General features: G+C 38.5%; 2 protein-coding genes and 6 non-coding genes across 8 annotated transcripts in view; 6 read left to right on the top strand and 2 right to left on the bottom strand.

Moving 5' to 3' along the window:
• Positions 1-18571, bottom strand: part of LOC120336192 (uncharacterized) — a 108970-nt gene that overhangs the window by 29180 nt on the left and 61219 nt on the right. The window contains exons 19-25 of the mRNA XM_078116246.1: positions 17343-17476; positions 14919-15064; positions 12883-13484; positions 11796-11927; positions 11021-11099; positions 5911-6006; positions 4976-5142 (exon numbers count right to left, since the gene is read on the bottom strand). Of these exons, the coding sequence (XP_077972372.1) occupies positions 4976-5142; positions 5911-6006; positions 11021-11099; positions 11796-11927; positions 12883-13484; positions 14919-15064; positions 17343-17476 (1356 nt within the window). The remainder of the gene's footprint in view (positions 1-4975; positions 5143-5910; positions 6007-11020; positions 11100-11795; positions 11928-12882; positions 13485-14918; positions 15065-17342; positions 17477-18571) is intronic.
• Positions 167-3087, top strand: LOC144424591 (uncharacterized). Its single transcript, XM_078114020.1, has 3 exons — positions 167-224; positions 1517-1651; positions 2788-3087. The coding sequence occupies exons 1-3, from the start codon at positions 167-169 to the stop codon at positions 2976-2978; spliced, it is 384 nt and encodes a 127-aa protein (XP_077970146.1). The 3' UTR covers positions 2979-3087.
• On the bottom strand, positions 7671-7742 carry Trnap-ugg (transfer RNA proline (anticodon UGG)). Its single transcript has one exon. It is a non-coding gene; the product is annotated as a tRNA-Pro (tRNA).
• On the top strand, positions 7946-8017 carry Trnap-agg (transfer RNA proline (anticodon AGG)). The gene has a single exon. It is a non-coding gene; the product is annotated as a tRNA-Pro (tRNA).
• Positions 9363-9434, top strand: Trnap-ugg (transfer RNA proline (anticodon UGG)). The gene has a single exon. It is a non-coding gene; the product is annotated as a tRNA-Pro (tRNA).
• Trnap-cgg (transfer RNA proline (anticodon CGG)) lies at positions 10263-10334 on the top strand. The gene has a single exon. It is a non-coding gene; the product is annotated as a tRNA-Pro (tRNA).
• On the top strand, positions 15971-16086 carry LOC120338762 (U5 spliceosomal RNA). The gene has a single exon (XR_005569143.1). It is a non-coding gene; the product is annotated as a U5 spliceosomal RNA (small nuclear RNA).
• Positions 16657-16772, top strand: LOC120338822 (U5 spliceosomal RNA). The gene has a single exon (XR_005569146.2). It is a non-coding gene; the product is annotated as a U5 spliceosomal RNA (small nuclear RNA).

Genomic DNA, 18571 nt, shown 5'->3' with positions numbered 1-18571 from the left:
GAACTAAAATAAGAAAAATTGAAATAAAATTATGGCCTAACCCTAACATGCTACACATACTACGTTCCGGTATCTGCCATCTTGGTTCACATACTTCGGGAGTACCCTTTTCCAGAACAGCCATTCTCAGACATATAAGTCACTGTTATCAATTTGAATATTAGAAATGAGAAACTCTGATTTTAACGATGTCAACCGGATACCATATTGCGTAACCAAGAAAAGTTTGAAAATTTAATGTCAAGTTTCCTCGAAAATTTTACGCTGATTTAAAACACTGCAGCCCAATTCATTCAGTAACAATTAACCTCAAACTAAAAATGGTCCGTGGATGTGACGAGGTCGATTAAGTATGATTAGGCGTGATGCGTAAGGCGAACACGGACGAACAAGAAGCGTGTTGTTCACGCAGTAACTAGGAGGCAAATCCCATTTCCCCAATTTCATAACTACAATTGCTCAGACGAAAAGAGATCCCCATTATTTTCTTAGAATAGCAACATCACTTTTAAAAAACAGCCATTCTTAGACATATACGTCACTGTCTTCAATATGAATATTAGAAATGAGGAACTCTGATTTTAACGATGTGAACTTCCAATACTGCGTAACGGAAAAAAAGTCAAAAAATTCAATGCCCGAAATTCAATTTTTGACATGGTCGGTCGGTAAAATTAAATATTTGAATATAACTGGGTATTTCTAAGCGCAGTACGCATGTGAAATACCTTATTAGGGGTGACGGGATGTTTCCTACCTAATGTCTACCTGCAACCTATTGTCTGAGGGTGTTTGGTATATAAACAGAGGAGAGGAGTCGTTTGCACAAATAGTTGATAAAAAGTGGAAAACTGAGGGCTTGTGTTAAAGATTCGGCGCTTCAGAAGTATGTGTACCAACATGGAGGTAATTGATTTTGTTTGCATACTTTGCATCAAGTTGTGTAAAGGGACAGAAGCCTATGTCTGTGTTAGCCAAGTGAATATACCCCCTGCCCATAGGTTTCAGTCCTTTTACACAACTTGATGTAAAGTAGGCGAACAAAATTAGTTAACTCCATATTGATACATACACTTCTGGAGAGCCGTTGTTTCCCGCATTTGAACGTCAAGACCGTTATGCAAAGACAGATTAAGAGATATGCATGAAAGGTTGCCGTCATATCCCCTCGATCTAAAGATTCCGTGAGATATTTGAGTTGACGGATGTTCAGCCGCAACAATCCTTATTTGTAAAAGATAAAATAATTGATTTAAACTAAAAATTAAAAATGCTAAAAAACATTGGCAACTCAGGCATTGAAAGGAATTACTTATGAGTTAAAGCAGGGTTTCCCAAACTGGGGTTGCGGGGGGCCGTGGGTCAGCAAAAATATGAAAAAAAAGTCTGATCAATATTTAATAATTGATTTCAATCAAAAAAAAATCCTTTGCATATTTTTGGTTGAGCGTCGCGGACAAATATCCATTGCTGTCAGAAAAGGCAATTAAAATTTTATTTATTGCCTTTTACAAAGACCTACATGCAAATCCCGTCGGAAATAAGAAAGCATTTTTGCGGGAAATTATACCAAAAAATTCGTCGGAAATTCGTTTTCACGTCGGCACAAGATTCAATCAAAGAAAACGTAGATCGACGACTCTTCAGAGAGGTAAATATTTTATTGTTTCACTTTTATGTATTAGATTTTGTAAATGATGAATATCAAATGATAAAACGTCACGATTTCCACGGTTATATGTTAGACAGGAGGGTCCAAGGTTGTTGGCTCCGCGGGCCACAAAATTATTTCTGCATTATTCGCGGGCCACAATAGTGCCAGGAATAGGTAAACAGTGTAATACAAAACAAACGCTTTCATTGTACAAACGCATAGTTATCAGACATAGCCATTCCAGGCTAATAGAATCCGCATTCGATTTTTAGTTATCTATGATGCCTATATTGTTAGCATATATTCCCGACCAAAAAGATAGAAAGCCAGATAATATTTTAGACTCCAAGCACATCCTTCAACATCGCTATATGCCTCAGCTAGCCACAACATTAGTAAATTCAGTGATATTAGTGATGCAGCAATATGCCAAAAGATTTTTCTGATTAATTGGATTACGAAACAACACGAAATGCGATTTTTTGATTACTCTCCAAATGTGACGCGGGCCACAGATAATGAAGCGGCGGGCCGCATGTGACCCGCGGGCCTGGGTTTGGGCCACCCTGTGGGAGTATATAGTGTGGGTAGGAGGTATTCCTTCACGTTAAAGAATTTGTATCGTTTTTTAGCGGAAATATTATTTGCATGTGATCTAGTTCTTGCAATTATTGTTTAGTATTTGTATTATTGTAGTACATATTTAGGTACTCCTGAAGTATGTGATCCAAGATGGTGGACACCGGAACGGAGTATGTGTACCAGGTTAGGGATAGGCCATAATTTCCGCTAAAAATACTACGGGAGTCTCTTGGCTAGTCCCCGAACTCGTTATGTGCTAGAATAAGGAAAATTAGAATAAAACCCTAACCTGGTGCACATACTACGTTCCGGTGTCCGCCATCTTGGTTCACATACTTCGGGAGCACCCGGAATTTTTCCAGCACTAAAGTTCATGCATCTGAAACAAATAACTGGTTAACTAATCCCGTATCCAACATGGACTTGTGACCGGGAGATTCTGTGATTTGGTTTGCTGTATAACTTAGCCACGCTGTCGGCTTTCTCCCGCCTTCCGTATTAATGCAAATCCTATCCTTCCTCATTTTATACCTAAATACTTTTACTTCCAGGCCAACGACTCAACCCGAATCCATTTTTCGAGACAATAACTGACGACAGAACAGCCACATTTGACATCACATTTACGAATGATGACAACATAGACGTGTCCCGCATGTATCCACCAGCAGCGAATGCAAGAAAGTTACACTGGAGTGAGAAAATAGCACATGATGCGGATGAATACGATCTGTATTTTTAAATCTGTTCGTCCTAGCCAACTAACCAAGTTAGATTATTGTAGCACCTTACTAGTTATTATCCAAACCTAACCAAAGTCCAGAAAAGCTGGGGTAATAGGATAGCACAAAGTCACGTGGTTTATACCTACCTCATTCTGAAGAATATTTGTGTATATGCCCCCCCCCCCCCTTTGAAATGTAATAAAAATCATTAAACTAACAGTACTACCGACGTAAACGTGATTGAAAATCAACGCAACTTTATTGGAAATCTCTCAAATCAAGAAACCCTTCTACGTGATACCTACAAATTCCCACGTTGAAAGCCAGATGTCTCTCTCTCTTTTGCCTCCACAAATGGGTCGCGATTTTCGGCAAATATAGTGAAAAAATAATTGTTTTTCCAAAATATTGGTTGGATAATACGATCAGTATAATTTGATTCAATTATTTCTAACCGTAAATGTATTATCATGCTTAAAAAATGTACTTTTGACGGAAATTCGACTCCAAATCTTCTTTATATATTGCATGAACGGTATTATTGCGTAACAAAGACCATAGTGACGAAATAAACGATGAGTTTTCTCTCTCTCTTTCGGGCACACGTTAATTGGCAGTTGAGCGGTGGGAAAATGTTTATGACCGTGTTGCAATCGGCAAATACGCCAGGTTGCGCACGTCACTCTAGTTTTACTACGCAAATAAGAGCGTGGGGATTTGACGTATTTGGATAAGGTGAAAACCCATAATGGCCAACTTTGGGAAATAGTGACGAACACATGCATGAAACGTAAGGCGTCTTTCAATTTTATTGCTGTTTAATCAGAAGCCCAGTGCACGCCATCTTCAACCAAGACGAGTGTTTGGTACTTACCGTTTCAGAAAACTCTGCAGTCTACTAGAAATATTGTACATGCCTTCAACATACATTTGGTGGAATATAGTATAAACATTCCCCTATCATGTACTGGCCATTAGGAACAACGAAAATTATTGAGTAAGAAAAGCACGCATTTATAAAGAAAATACGCAATGCTAGGTCACTCAGAAGATTCATTTCTAGGAAAAGTTATACGCACTCACTTAGAAGTAAAGGAGACATTTTCAAAAAGATAAAAATATTTTGCATATTATGAAGAAAAAGGAAATATTTTAAGCATACCCAATACAAATAAACTCACCATGTATTCTGCGCTGCTTTCCGTTGTTTTCAACTCGCTTCATTGTTTCCAGCTCCCAACCTTTGCCGTTCCAAAATCCTTTACACTCAAACCAAACAACCCCACATGGCACATACAATCATAATCAATTCATCCGAACGTCACCAACAAACAAACACGCATCCCCATATTTGGAAAATACAGTACGAAATGTAGCAAGGACAAGAGAGCAATGCTCAAATATGTAAGCGCTACATTATCCCATTTGTTGTGGAGAAAAACGCTGTAGCTACAGAGTAAAAGTGCCACAGAGCAAGTCGTAAAACTTGACAACATGGAAGGTTACACAAAACTACTAGAAAATACAATCCCTCCCCCCTCGCAACGAAAACCTGGGGAACATACTGTGTAATTGTCTTTTCACCTATATTTTATGATACGAAATGAGAATGTTCATGTAGAACTTCTTTGTCTCGTGATTTGAAAGTCATATATGGTTTTGGCAACTTTCTATAATTTCCGTCCCGCGCGTTCGTAATTGTGCTTTTGGTACTCCCGTAGTATGTGATCCAAAATAGCAAACACCGGAACGTAGTATGTGTACCAGCAGGCAGGGTTGGGTCAATAATTTCAGGTACAAATACTACTGGAGTCACTTGACTAAGCCCCGAATTCGTAATAGAACCAAAATAAGGAAAACTTGAATAAAATTATGAATTTACCCTAACCTGGTACACATACTACGTTCCGGTGTCCGCCGTCTTGGTTCGCATACTACGGGAGTACCGTGATTTTTACCATGGTGAAGTCACCATTTTATCTTATCATTTGTACCAGTTTATCTAATCTAATACCTGGATAGTCTCTGTTGTATTCAGTCCACACTGGTCCTTTATGATAATAGTAACATTCTTGGTCTTGGCTGAGGATTCAAGAGGCACCGTCCATTCAAGTAGTCCATTCACTGACACGTACATGTCCGTCGTTTTTGATTTGTCGATGTCGAAGTATATGAACGGGTCTGAAGTTGAAACAATTTAATGTAAAGTGTTTTTAAGTGTTGTAAAGTGTTGTTAATTTAATGAAACTGCACATGTTACAGCTATTTAGTATGCAGTAGTCGTGATTGTAAACATTTAGGATAATATTTCCATATATATATATATATATATATATATATATATAGATAGAGGTGAAGCAGGGCCAATAATCGAGCATATGACCAACCACGGCATACAAATATATGGGGTCGTGTATAGAAAAAGTTGTCCAAATAATTACTCCACATGCAAGATCTTTGGTGCTGGAGGAAGCCATAACTGGCCGGCGGTCACGTGGAATATTCTCCAACAGCGAATAGCTCGGCTGCCCTCTCGTCCATAATTCAAATACCATCAAAAACTTCATATAAGGTAAATTTGTAATGAATCATGTCCAGAGATGTGCAACATTTTTTTTTATCGGTGGGCCATAAAACAAACTTCAGACAGACATCTAGTCGGGCTACACACACCGAATATACAGCTTTTCAATACGGGAGTAGAGAATGTGGCAATTGCTTTTCCTTGAAGTAATAAAGGCATCGGGCAAAACGGTGAGAGATTTAATGCAGCTACAAGAGGAGAAAACACTATGTATTTTTTACCAACGTGAGCGACTTAATAAACATAAACTGTCCAATTCGGATTGTATGCTTGATGGGGAAAAACGGAGTGTTGACAAGGTCACACGCTATATGGCTTGACAGGCCGGAGTTGTGGCCCGCGGGCCTGATCTAGCCCATACTAACCTCCTGGATCAGTTGCATTCAATTGATAGATGAATATTTCTCCTTCGAACGCCTTGAGTTTATCTTTCTCTTCGTTCAAAACTGGTGGCCGGTTTTCTGTCAATATATTGAATATTATATATAAAAAATACTTCTGAGAAAACTGTAAAATTTAAATGCTTTTTATTATTACATAAACATTATAAAGGAAGAAATAGGTGTTAACATAATATTTGAACCCGGAAATAGTTGGTACTATTCTGTCATCGACCGAATACAATTTCCGAATTTTTATAGGCTGGGTTAGGATAACTTAATTTATTTAAGTTCTTCCTCTACCTAATTTAATTAAGATAATCAGATACAAAGAAAATAAGTCAGAAAATTAGTGGAACAATAGTTCTCTGGGATCTTCCGTGCAAAGCCCCCGCAGATGGCGTTGAAAACTCAAACCATTCCTGACCCTACCCGAACCCCAGCTGGATAATTACTAATTTGGTATTTTAAAACATACCAGGGGCGTTTTTCTCAAATCTCACATTTTTACATTAGTGGCGAGGCTTTGTACAAATGATTTTCTGATTTCTGATTTCTTATATTAACTAGACTCAAAACTGTTACACAAAAACGTACGACAGTGAATTTAAACGATTTATACCTAAGAAAACCTCATTCAGCGAAAAACGGCTATAGGTAATCAGATTTCACAACCATAGTAAAAGTGGACCGTGCATAGAAGTAAACAAACAACCGTTGAATAATGGGTACTCCCGTAGTGTGTTTACTAGGTTAGGGGTAGGCCATAATTTTATTCAGTTTTTCCTTATTTTTTTTAGTGAGGCTCCCGAAGTATGCGAACCAAGATGGCGGACATCGGAATGTAATATGTGTACTAGGTTAGGGTTAGGCCATAATTTTAGGTATAAATACTACGGGAGGCTCTTGGCTAGTCTTCGAACTGATAATAGGGCTAAAATAAGGCAAATTGGAAAAAAATTATCGCCTAACCCTAACCTTGTTACCCATGTTACGTTCCGATGTCCGCCATCTTGGTTCGCATACTTCAAGAGCCCCTTTTTAGTTCTATTACGAGTTGGGGGACTTTCTGTGTTAGACAAGTGAATATACCCCCTGCCCATAGGCTTCAATCCCTTTACACAACATGATGTAAAGTAGGCGAACAAAATTAGTTACTTCCATATTGGTACACAGTACACACTTCTGGAGCACCGATGATTAGTAAACAATTTGGGGTACACAGCTATTTTTGGGACTGGTTATCGCGTCGCCAGCTGAATATTTTAGTTTAAACTTTGTGTCGAGGCATTACGAGATCCTAATTGGTGAAGAACAAAACCAAGGTATTATTTATATCCCGCTTTTCTTACTACTGGACCAATTGCTTTAACATATTCAGATTGTATTTTTCGCTGGAAGGATATTTTTTAAATTTATTCCAAAACTTTCTGTGGGTTCTGTGTGATTTGATTTCACTTCGAATTTTTTTGTGATGACCTCTTCAACATTAATAAAAATTATTCTTTCTATCCTAATAATCATACACCCACCCATATTCTGAACTATAACAATATTAAAATTCTTTGCATAGGACAAGGTTATTACGACTAGACTAGCCATTCTTCACGTCAACGGGTAACAATAAGAACTTATGGGAACGACCTGAACGATACCAACTTGAAAAATGAGGTCATTAAAGAAATTTATGATGTATAAGCACACGTATGGTACTTCTATTGTACAAAATTGGTGAGAGAAAAAGCGGGCTCGTCCGGGATTTGAACCCGGGACCTCTCGCACCCAAAGCGAGAATCATACCCCTAGACCAACGAGCCAGTCGACACTCAGGAGCGCGAATACATACTATATTCGAGGACTCTCGAATTGAACGGTCGATGTCTGCGGGAAATGCCTGAGGCGTTACGCACATAGCTAAAGCAAACAAAATAACAAAGGCGTCACAAAAAAGTCGTGGTGCGTGTCTTTGTGTGCGTAGTTTGGAAATTATAGTTTGCATATAAGTCCCTAAAGGGCCCGTGGCTCGTTGGTCTAGGGGTATGATTCTCGCTTAGGGTGCGAGAGGTCCCGGGTTCAAATCCCGGACGAGCCCTGTTTTCGTTTATATTATCATTTAATTTGCCCGAATATCGTGTAATAAACGGCTAAAATAGCCACCGCAATGTCAGCAAAATCTAGAAAAAGATAGTTCGCGAAATATCATATGAAAGTGTCTTCGTGAATTGTCTGTCCTACGTCTAATAGAATAGATCACCATTCCTTCGAGTTGCATCTCAGATTTTTGACAAGTGTTTTGATTTCACAAACGAGCCGACGACACCTCCAGAATGGAGTAGAAGTGGTGACTCTTCTACGGCCCATGGGCCGGGCCACGACCCATCAGGCTATGGGCCGCGGCCCAACAAGTTGTGCAAAGGGACAATTCACTTGGCTAACGCAGACAGTCCCCAAACTCATAATAGAACTATAATGTGAAAAATCTGAACAAAATTTTGTCCTAACCCTAACCTGGTACACATACTACAGGCGTATCCTTTTCTGTAGCTTGGTATTTTTCTTTATTTTTATATAAATGCTTATCGTAAAAAAAAATGGTGGCATACGGCGATTTTTTTTTTATTCGAATATTGACAATTTTGTAAAAATTGAAAATTTTGATAAGATAATTGTATTTTTCCTGATGGGACCGCGGCCCATAGCTTGATGGGGCATGGCCCATGTGGCCCAATCAGATGGGCCGTGGCTCTGGCTCATGAGCCGTAGAGGAGTCACCACCCCTGTAGCCAGAATGAGCGACTTATATTAAAAAATCTGTCATTGTATGAATTTTAATACATTTGACAACTTTGCTTGGGCGATTCGGCATTTTACTTCAACTATAAGCAGCTTGACAATATCGTTTTCAATTAATATTTTATCTCTGGTTCACTCATTTTTTCAAAATCTCAATTGGCGATTGTTGTATAATTAATTATTATTATGGAGTGGCAAACAATTTTTCCATATTTTTTTTTTGCATTTATTTTTTCTTTGACTTACTATGTTATTTATCTCACGTTTCTCGCGTTTTTCTTACTCACTCATATATCTGTTGTTGTGTGAGTGTGAATTAATTTAATACTTTTTAGGTGAGTGAACGCGTACCACTTCTTCTGGCAAAACCTTCCGAGTTAAATTCTTCACGCTATAAACCTCAATTAAGATTTTGTTTGCTCTCGTGATTCTATTATTAGTTTTTTATTTATTTATTCTTATCAACTAGTTTATTGTCTGTTATTCTGATTATGGAGTCGAATTGAACTTATACTTTCCGTCGAACATTCCCTTTCGTGCCTTCGTTGTTATTGATTTGCGCACAAGTGGAAAGTATGATCGAATGAGTTCATTACATTAATTATCCAAAGGTATAATTACAAATTAATATAAGCTGTTCGTGCGGCTCGTTGGTCTAGGGGTATGATTCTCGCTTTGGGTGCGAGAGGTCCCGGGTTCAAATCCCGGACGAGCCCATATTTTGCCGGGATGTAATTGAGAAACAAGAAGGATGCTGCCAAAAGTAGCCAATGTAAGGTGGGAGTAAACTTTAGCCTTCGGAGCATACTCTGACTATTTATCTAAAGTTTTATATCACCCAGACCAAGACATACAACCAAACCCAATTTTTATATTTTAGCAGTATTTCATTTAGTTTCTGCGAAACTAACTACTTATCCTTTTTCTATTCTTTGCGTCAGTGGATCCGTATGTATGTAATGCAATGATGCTGTAAGCATAGGAGAATTTAACTATCCTAAGTGATTCAAGAGACTTGCTGCATACAACACAAATGGTTCCATTACATTTGAACCCACGAACATTTGAACCCATGACTATTGCACCTATGGAAATTTTTTTGTTTTACGGATATTTGAACCCATACTAACCCTAACCCATGGGTTTTAGCAACCGCTTATAGATTGAACCCGCGGATATACGCATGGGTTCAAATGTACGTGGGCTCAAATGTACGGTCACCAACACAAATATATTTATTCAACGTTCCGGCTGTTCAAAGTCAGACTTTCAGCAGAAATACATTTGTGTGCAGCAAGACTCTTGAATCACTTAAATAGCAGTATTTTACACGCGACATTGGCGCATAAAATTTTCGCACATAAGCATTGCTATCAGACTCATCCCAATCAGTCGCCAACTAGAACGAGCTTGTGCTAACCTGCGAGTGTAATTGTATTGTATCTGCAGCTACCTAATTAACAAAATCATGAACGCACCAATTAACAGGATTGTGATTAGTACTTGAAAGCATTAGATTCGGGATATTTGGAGCAACTTGGCGCGGCTCGTTGGTCTAGGGGTATGATTCTCGCTTCGGGTGCGAGAGGTCCCGGGTTCAACTCCCGGACGAGCCCTATTTTATAGATACAAGCGACTTTGGTTTCTCTTTCGAAGGTTACTACAATGCAATAATACAACAGCTAGCCTGTTACTATAAGTAAATACATTATAAATTTCGTTATGATTTCAATAGTTATATCACATACTTGTCTTTTAATATTTTTGAAAATGTTTTCATGAACCATATACGTTATGGTCATTTCGCTATAGTTGTTAGTGATAAAAATAGGTATATATGGCTCCAATCGTTATTTGAATGGCATAATCCGCAGAGGGCTATTGGGTCGCTAGAGATGACCCCAATCGACATTTAAATGGCCCTCTTTATAGGGTGCTCTTGGGCTGCCACTAGACAGCAGGGATGGATATATGGTCCGAGCATGGATATTGAAATGGCCTCCGTTGGGGAGGGTTCATTGTGCTGCCACAATAATTAGGTTACGTTTAGGGATATATCGTTCCAATCGCCATTTGAGTATCATTTTCCATTAAGAGGGCTGCCATGCACCAGGTTATAAATCAGGCTGTAATATAGATAGTGGAACCTGAACATAGTATGCGTACCAGGTTAAGGTTGTGCGCCATCTTGGTGCACATACTTCGGGAGCGCCGATTTTTTTTTTGGTGGCTACATCTGATGTGCACTACCGATCAAGCGTAATGCTTATCACATTTACTTGAAGATAACCTAAGCACTCACGTGCGCACGGATTCAATGATCCATATCCGAGATGTATTGTGACGTCAACTTCATTTGATTCCCTGGTGCCATCGGTGACCTAAGACAAGAAGAATTATTAGGCTTCGATATTGCCTCAGAGGTAGAGCTAAGATCTCAAGCCCGAGACCGACCCAAAATTCGGGCCTGAAATGTCAATCATTACGTTCGGGTCGGGTCGGGCTTCTCTATCGCTGACTTTTTTTAAAAATAAATGGTGCTCCCGAAGTATGCGAACCAAGATGGCGGACATCGGAACGTAACATGGGTAACAGGTTAGGGTTAGGCGATAATTTTTTTCCAATTTTCCTTATTTTAGTCTTATTATCAGTTCGAAGACTAGCCAAGAGCCTCCCGTAGTATTTATACCTAAAATTATGGCCTAACCCTATCCTAGTACACATATTACATTTCGATGTCTGCCATCTTGGTTCGCATACTTCGGGAGCCCCAAATAAATATATGTTTATTAAAGATATATACTAAAACTATGTGTGGAATTCAAAGAACTCCTGAATAAAATATGAAATTTCAGGTTTGCTTCGGGCTCGAGCCTGCAAATCCAATTAATCAGTCGGTCTCGGGTCGGATTTAATACCCGCGGGCCCGGGTCGGGCCGGGCTGGAATATTTGGGCCCAATCTTGCATCTACGGGAGTCATAAGCGAAAATAATCACACTTTAAAAATGAAAAAAAATTTGCCCCAGAGTATATTCACGGAGATGAATATATTTAAAACGATTATGGTCTCACTCACCTTAATTTTGTAATTAACTTGCGGTTGTGACGTCACAAGAAGTGTTTGGATCTCTGGAAGAGGACAGAACATGTGATTCTCTTCTTCGGGATTAAAAATGGCGGGAAACGAAACGGCGTTAGAAGACAAACCCTGTAACGATTTGTTAGTTCATTAGAAACAACTGACTGACACAGTTTGTACAAAGTTGCTAAAAGTGCAGTGCTGATAGAATTTGGCAAGTGGCGAAATTTGTACCGCAGCTGCAAGTCGCTGGAATATTTGGCATTCCCGGAGTATGTGCACCAAGATGGTGCACAACCTGAAACCTAACCTGGTACACATACTATGTTCAGGATGTGCGCCATCTTGGTGCACATACTTCTGGAGCTCCGAATATTTTAAGAAATATACATTTTTATGAGTGCTATGAGGGCGAATATTTTGCAATATCTCATGCGCTCGGCTATACACGACTGAAGTCCTGTCATGCCGGCACGGAAGCGCGATATTGAGCATTGCTCTTTTTGTTTGTACAGATTCATTTATGTGAAAGAGCCAGTAGATATTGGGACTTTTAACATAGACGTTGATGAATCGATTCTTTAAATCATGGGTGTGCAACCTTTAATACGGGAGGGCCACATTTGAATAACTGGGAGAAACCGTGGGCCGCTTCTTTATTTAACATAGGCTTTAAGTAGTGGCAAGCACAAAAATTTTAGTTATTGATCTTATGGCATGCGTTGTTTGCTTCGCACAAACTAGCTGTCAGGGCATTACACGGTATTGGGATTACTTGCACGCACCAGATTGAGCTAAATTAAAGACTTCAAATTGGCACGTCTCCGCAGGCCCCATAATTTTCCCTTGTGGGCCGCATTTGACCCGCGGACAGCAGGTTGCACACCCCTTGTTTAAATGACTTGGTAGCGTAAAAGGTATGATAACAAGGGAATGTAATAGCGTCTGCACAAGTTCAGATCATAATAAACCTTCTTATAAGACGCTTTTTAACCGCCTTAATCTCCTAATACGGGGATGTATAAGCAGTCACTGTTATGTCAGAAAGTTCTTAACAAACAACTGGAAAAAAATTGAAACTTACATCTTGTTTTGTAATAATGCAGTTTAGAGAAGATTGTTCGGCAACAGAGTCACTTGACATGTGATTACTCGAAACAAAGCCGGTTCCAAATATCTCTATTCGATCACAATCGCCCATCATTGCATGGCATTCTCCGCTATTCGCTACTCCAGTTAATACAAGAGAGGGAATTCCTATCGTTGTTGTCGTCTGAGTTGTGGAAGCAGGTTGCCTATTTTTACGAATATATTTAATATTTCCCGCCAAATTGTTAAATTCTCTGATTCTTGTTTGTGACGTCATATTATGATCATTATTAGTTCTTGTTGGAATTGGAATTTTATTATTAGACGAAATATGGGGGGATGTTTCTTCGATTATATTCGGAGTTGGTGACGTCATCGGGGTTGTGACGTCATCTACAGTAGGTTTTGAAGTTGATGAGGTTGTAGTAAAACGGTATGTGGATGCTGTAATTGGTGTTGATGTAGTTGTTGGAGGTGTTGGGGTTGTTGTTGAAGTAGATGATCTTGTTGTTGAAGATGACGTCACGGGTTCAAAGGTTATGCTTGTTGTTGAAGTCATTGTAGATGATTCGGATATTGGTGATGAGTCCTCTTCTGCTGTAGAAATAAACAAACAAATATAAGGTTAGGGTTATCGCCACCGATATGGATACAAAAAGATGTATTTTTCAATTTTTCAATTTAATTACTGCCAGTAATCTGCGCCGATTTTAGAGTCGTCTATTCCAAATATTGCGGAATTACTGCGGATTCAGATAAAATGCTTTTTGACAAGCTCTAACATAGGGTGTCCATAAAGTCCTTTGCAGTTTTAATTTTGTTATGAAATTAGTTCTCAATATATCTTAACCAGGTTTGGTTTTTTAATCAGTAATTATTTAAGTATTTTTACCTCATTTAATACATCTGTGACGGCCAAAACAATATATGGTATCAATGAATTTTGAAAAAATGTTAAGACACCCTATATCTTTAGAAAAAAATTTTGGCCGATCATTTTATATCTTCTCTATTTCGTGCATATTTATAGTATTTATTGGGAAGTAAGGGGAAACTTTCAGTGAACTTCAGATACCGACATCTTGTTCAATTGGCAGATCTTTAATGGCATTTGAATGGCCTGTTTCGTATCTGGGGCTATTAAACGGTTTTACATGGATCAATTTTAGTTCTATTCATTCGTAAAAATAATACGACAAACATAAAAATAGTAAGGCGGAGAATTTTGCGAGCGACTGTTGCATAGGTAATTAGCGTAGGTAATTATATATATATACAGGGTGAATTTTTTAACATTGCAAAGGGAGTTCGACGATACCATATATTGTTTTGGCCCTCACATATGTATTAAATGAAGTAAAAATACTTGAACAATTACTGATCAAAAAACTTCATAACACATAACAAAATTGATATTGTAGAGCAGGGGTCGGCAACCTTTTATCGCTCGCGGGCCAAAATTAAAAGTTGCAAGTCATTGGCGCGCCGCACATATTTTTAGAAAGTTGAAAAACCGAACGGATGGTACTTTTTATAATAAAAATCAAGCAATGATACATCTATCGAATAGAATATAGATTTATTTTCTCATTGCATCTCATAAAATTCCTTTGAATATTTTCAGCGCCATTGAACCCTTTGCACTTAGCATCAACTTTTTTGCGTTTTGTTGACATTTGTCTAATTATAATTAAATTATATGCTCATTAAACGAGTAATTGTGAATTATATAATTGTTGAGTTATAATATAATTTAGTCTAAAGAATATATTCGTCAAAACGGATGTTTTGTTACTATAATTTAGTGAAGCGTCGCGGGCCGGATTATAGTGCACCGCGGGCCGTAGGTTGCCGACCCCTGTTGTAGAGGGACTTATGTATACATATATATACTCATAGAAACTTTAGAAATCAATGCCCTTTTCGCAGTTCTTGCACGATTGTTCAACCCAAACCCTCTTTATACTGGTGCGGCAAAGAAATTACACTTCCTTTAAAAAAGCTGAAAACATTGATTTATTGCCAGCTCACCTCGTGAATGCATATCTCCACAATCCACTCCGAAATAACCGTCATGACAGACACATCCTTGGGAAGAGCATTCGCCATGATTGTTGCAATTACGCGGGCACCGTAGAGCCGATAGCACCGAGTCTGGTGGAGATAAACTTCCGTCCCTGCGAAGAAAAAGTGTTCAAGTTCAAGAATACTCAAAATTGGGCGATCCGGAATCGTATGTAGCAATATGAAGGTAACTAATTTTGTTCGCCTACTTTACATCAAGTTGTGTAAAGGGACTGAAACCTATGGGCAGGGGGATATTCAATTGGCTAACACAGACAGTCCCCGAACTCGTAATAGAACAAAATGAAGAAAATCGGGAAAAAAAATGGCCCAACCCTAACCTGGTACATATACTACGGGAGTACCGAAAATGGTGCCACAATGACAATTCAAAGCGATGGAAAAAGTTATTGGACACGAAGTCATAGATAGATTTTAGTTCTAGTTGGAAGATCAAAGCTTTTGTATAAAGGCCACTCCATTAGTGCAAAAATATGAAATTTGAAAAAGCAACTCCGCCACGTTTTAAAATAAAGAAATTAGTTAATATTCAGTTCCGATTAGGAATGATGTGAATTTGATTTCCAGCTAACTTAATAATTACTAATTGGGGGTGTTTTTGGGGCGGGGCTCTCTACAAAAGATACGGGAAATATTGCAAGTGAATGTAGTATTAAACTCATTGAAACTTTAGAAATTAAAACCCCTGTTTCAGCTAGTTGGAACTGAGTGAAAATTCTCGCGGTATCTTTGATTAACGCGACGCGACATTGCTTGCGAAAAGGAGAGAGAATCGGTTTTATCATTCGAGAGGACTTTGCGCGGCGCAATATTTCCTCTCTCTTTTATTATTCTCAATCTTTCTCTCACTCTTTGTGCGTTGAGCAACGAGTGAGACAACAACATAAAGAAAAAAGCAAACGCGAGACGGGCTTTAATTGTTTTATTATTATCTATTTCTACCACATGCGTTAGGTTATTGAAATCACTCATCACATTTTGTTTAACGGTCATCGGCAATACTCTGGTTTCTCTTCATTACACGCATAAATCTTTCGCCTTTTACTAAAGATTTCCGTGGAGAGGAGCATTCAATGAGTCTTCAACAATTTTTCTTGCCTGGGTAATCCCGGGTCCCCAACATGAATAAGAAAAACTAAGCGAGATACTCCGAATATCCTACATCACTACCGCGCTTGCAATTTCTACCACTCGCGCAAAATAGATCGGCGATGTTGTGACGATATTATAAATGCACAGTTTTGGTAACTATACGTTAGGCTTTGGTTTACGCGAAACTGACCTTCCTTGCGCTTTTTCTTTGTGCTGAGGCAGTGATTCCCAACCTTTCAAGCGACCCTAATTTCCAAAATAACAAAATTGGTAAAATCTCGCGGACCTTAGAAAATGCTCAAAATCAGAATGGTATGTAGAGATTTATGGCCGCGAAATGACTAATATAACAATCATCAATTCGGGAAAACATCCATGAGCACAGCTGTGGTATTACTATATTTGGCGAGCGATATAATCATACGGAGCTGCAAGTCGAGAACTCATTGCGGCGAATACGCAAACGACCTCGCGTGAGAAAAAAAAAAGGCAAACGAGAGAAGAATTTTAAAAGTTTTTTTATAATCTCTTTTAACCACAAACGTTAGGTTATTTGAATCGTATGAGGTTTTATTTTAGGACCGGGAAGTTAACACTCTGGTTTCTCTTCATTACACGCATAAATCTTTCGCCTTTTACTAAAGATTTCCGTGGAGAGGAGCATTCAATGAGTCTTCAACAATTTTTCTCGCCTGGGTAATCCCAGGTTCCAAAATTAAATGTTTGAAATATAGTTGCCCGAACTAGCCAATCGTTCATAAAGAGAAGTTTTGCTCCGTCCGGGCATCCCGGGTTTTTAACTATTTCGAAGCTATTTTACTTGCTTTTCATTTTCAAATAAATTATTTTTTTAAATTGAGTATCACGGTTATCTCGAGTGTAATAAAGTGGGTAGACAATGCAGAACCGGATAGTAGCATTTTACCTAGCAGCAAACGCTTGTGCAGCGCACGGTTCGGAGCGAAAGGTTGGGGGTCGACCCCCTGGTTTTGGGGGTCCCCCCCCCCCCCCCCCCTTTGAAATGTTTCTGGTTACGCCCTGGGTACAAGACATTTTCGTAGCTTGTAACGCTTTTAAAGACAGAACTCATAAAAATTCTTTATTACTTTAATGTAAACGAAAAAAAAATTAATACTTTTCTTCCGTTTCTGTATAAATGTACCCAAAAATTCCAAATCTCGGACGCTTCGCACAAAAGTTATGAGCTTTCTAGAAGAGGTTCCAACTAACCCGAGTTTTGTCACCTTTATAAATAAACGAATTTTATGAAATTTTCACCTTTCTTTTCTCCATACGTTTGTATTCTTTATTAGTCTTCCCTCACACATATTTTCAATCATAGAGTACGATCTCTCAGCCCAAATCCAGTCGCCTTTATTATGTACATCTCGGACGCATATGTCGATGGCTATCTGTAAAATAAATTTATGGACGGTGATAACCTATTGTAACACAACTAAATGTTAGGAAAGCACATTAGTTCTTAAACTGTCATGTTTAACTGTTATGTTTCCTTTTCAAAGACTATTCGCGGTCTCTTCTTTTCAATAAAATACGAGCTTTGTTTTTAGGGGTTTATTCAGCTATTTAAACGTCGCGTTTAATTATAATAATAAAACAAACGATAGTAAATAATTTAAATACATTACATTCAAAGAATTAAATCTGTAATTCTGGAAGCCTTCAACGGTGCCACTCTGGGGGCCACCGTGCTGAAGGTACATTTAAAAAAATCTGGGCTAAGATAAGTAAATTTATGGTAGACTATTGTCCAGTCGTTCTCTGTCTTAGCAGGTTATTGTTGGTATAGTCAAACAGACAAAGCCTATAGAACAGTTAACTCGAGTTATCTTAACCTTTTTGAGATAAACAGAATCGAAGAAAACGGACAAAAATGGGCGCCCAAGAAGTGTCATGTGTACCGATATGGAGGTACCTAAATTTTGTTCGCCTATTTAACATCAAGTTGTGCTCACTTGGCTAAAACAGATAGTCCCCGAGCTCGTAATAGAACTAAAATAAGGAAAAACGAAATAAAATTATGGCCTAACCCTTACCTGGTACACATACTTCGGGAGTACCCCAAAAAATTGTGGTGCAGCAATAGCGCGATGGTACCCACGGCCGCATAATGTCAAGCCTATCACAATAGCAACTTTCACAGTAGTAATTGGACACGTAGTGGACATAACGATCGTTTCAATATTATGTTGTTGTTGTTCTTGTTCTTGTTCTTGTTGTTCTTTGACACGTTTTTAAAAAGTCGCTTTTCTCTTCGAATACTGGACCAATTGCTTTGAAATTTTCCGTGGTTAAAGATAAATATTTTCTCCAGAAGGCTATTCATTTTTTTTTCGCTATGACGTCATCAAAATTATGTGACTCTACGTGTCCATATATTTGAGCATAGCTCTCTTGTTTTATGTCTAATGTTTGAACAGCCCCATTTCTAGTTTTAACAACTTCCCTAAATTTCCGTCCAGTCTATTTGTTTTACTTATGTGTCA

Source organism: Styela clava, chromosome 1 (genome assembly GCF_964204865.1).
Source record: "Styela clava chromosome 1, kaStyClav1.hap1.2, whole genome shotgun sequence".
In the NCBI taxonomy this organism is placed as follows: Eukaryota; Metazoa; Chordata; class Ascidiacea; order Stolidobranchia; family Styelidae; genus Styela; species Styela clava.
This window is presented reverse-complemented; position numbering and strand designations above follow the sequence as displayed.

What these genes read in the sequence shown, in the direction of transcription:
- LOC144424591 (XM_078114020.1), top strand. Translation starts at nt 167, where the DNA reads ATGAGAAACTCTGATTTTAACGATGTCAACCGGATACCATATTGCGTA. An exon ending in ATATTGCGTAACCAAGAAAA is followed by an intron (nt 225 to 1,516) that starts GTTTGAAAATTT and finishes CCTTTTACAAAG; the next exon opens with ACCTACATGCAAATCCCGTC. An exon ending in ATCGACGACTCTTCAGAGAG is followed by an intron (nt 1,652 to 2,787) that starts GTAAATATTTTA and finishes TTTTACTTCCAG; the next exon opens with GCCAACGACTCAACCCGAAT.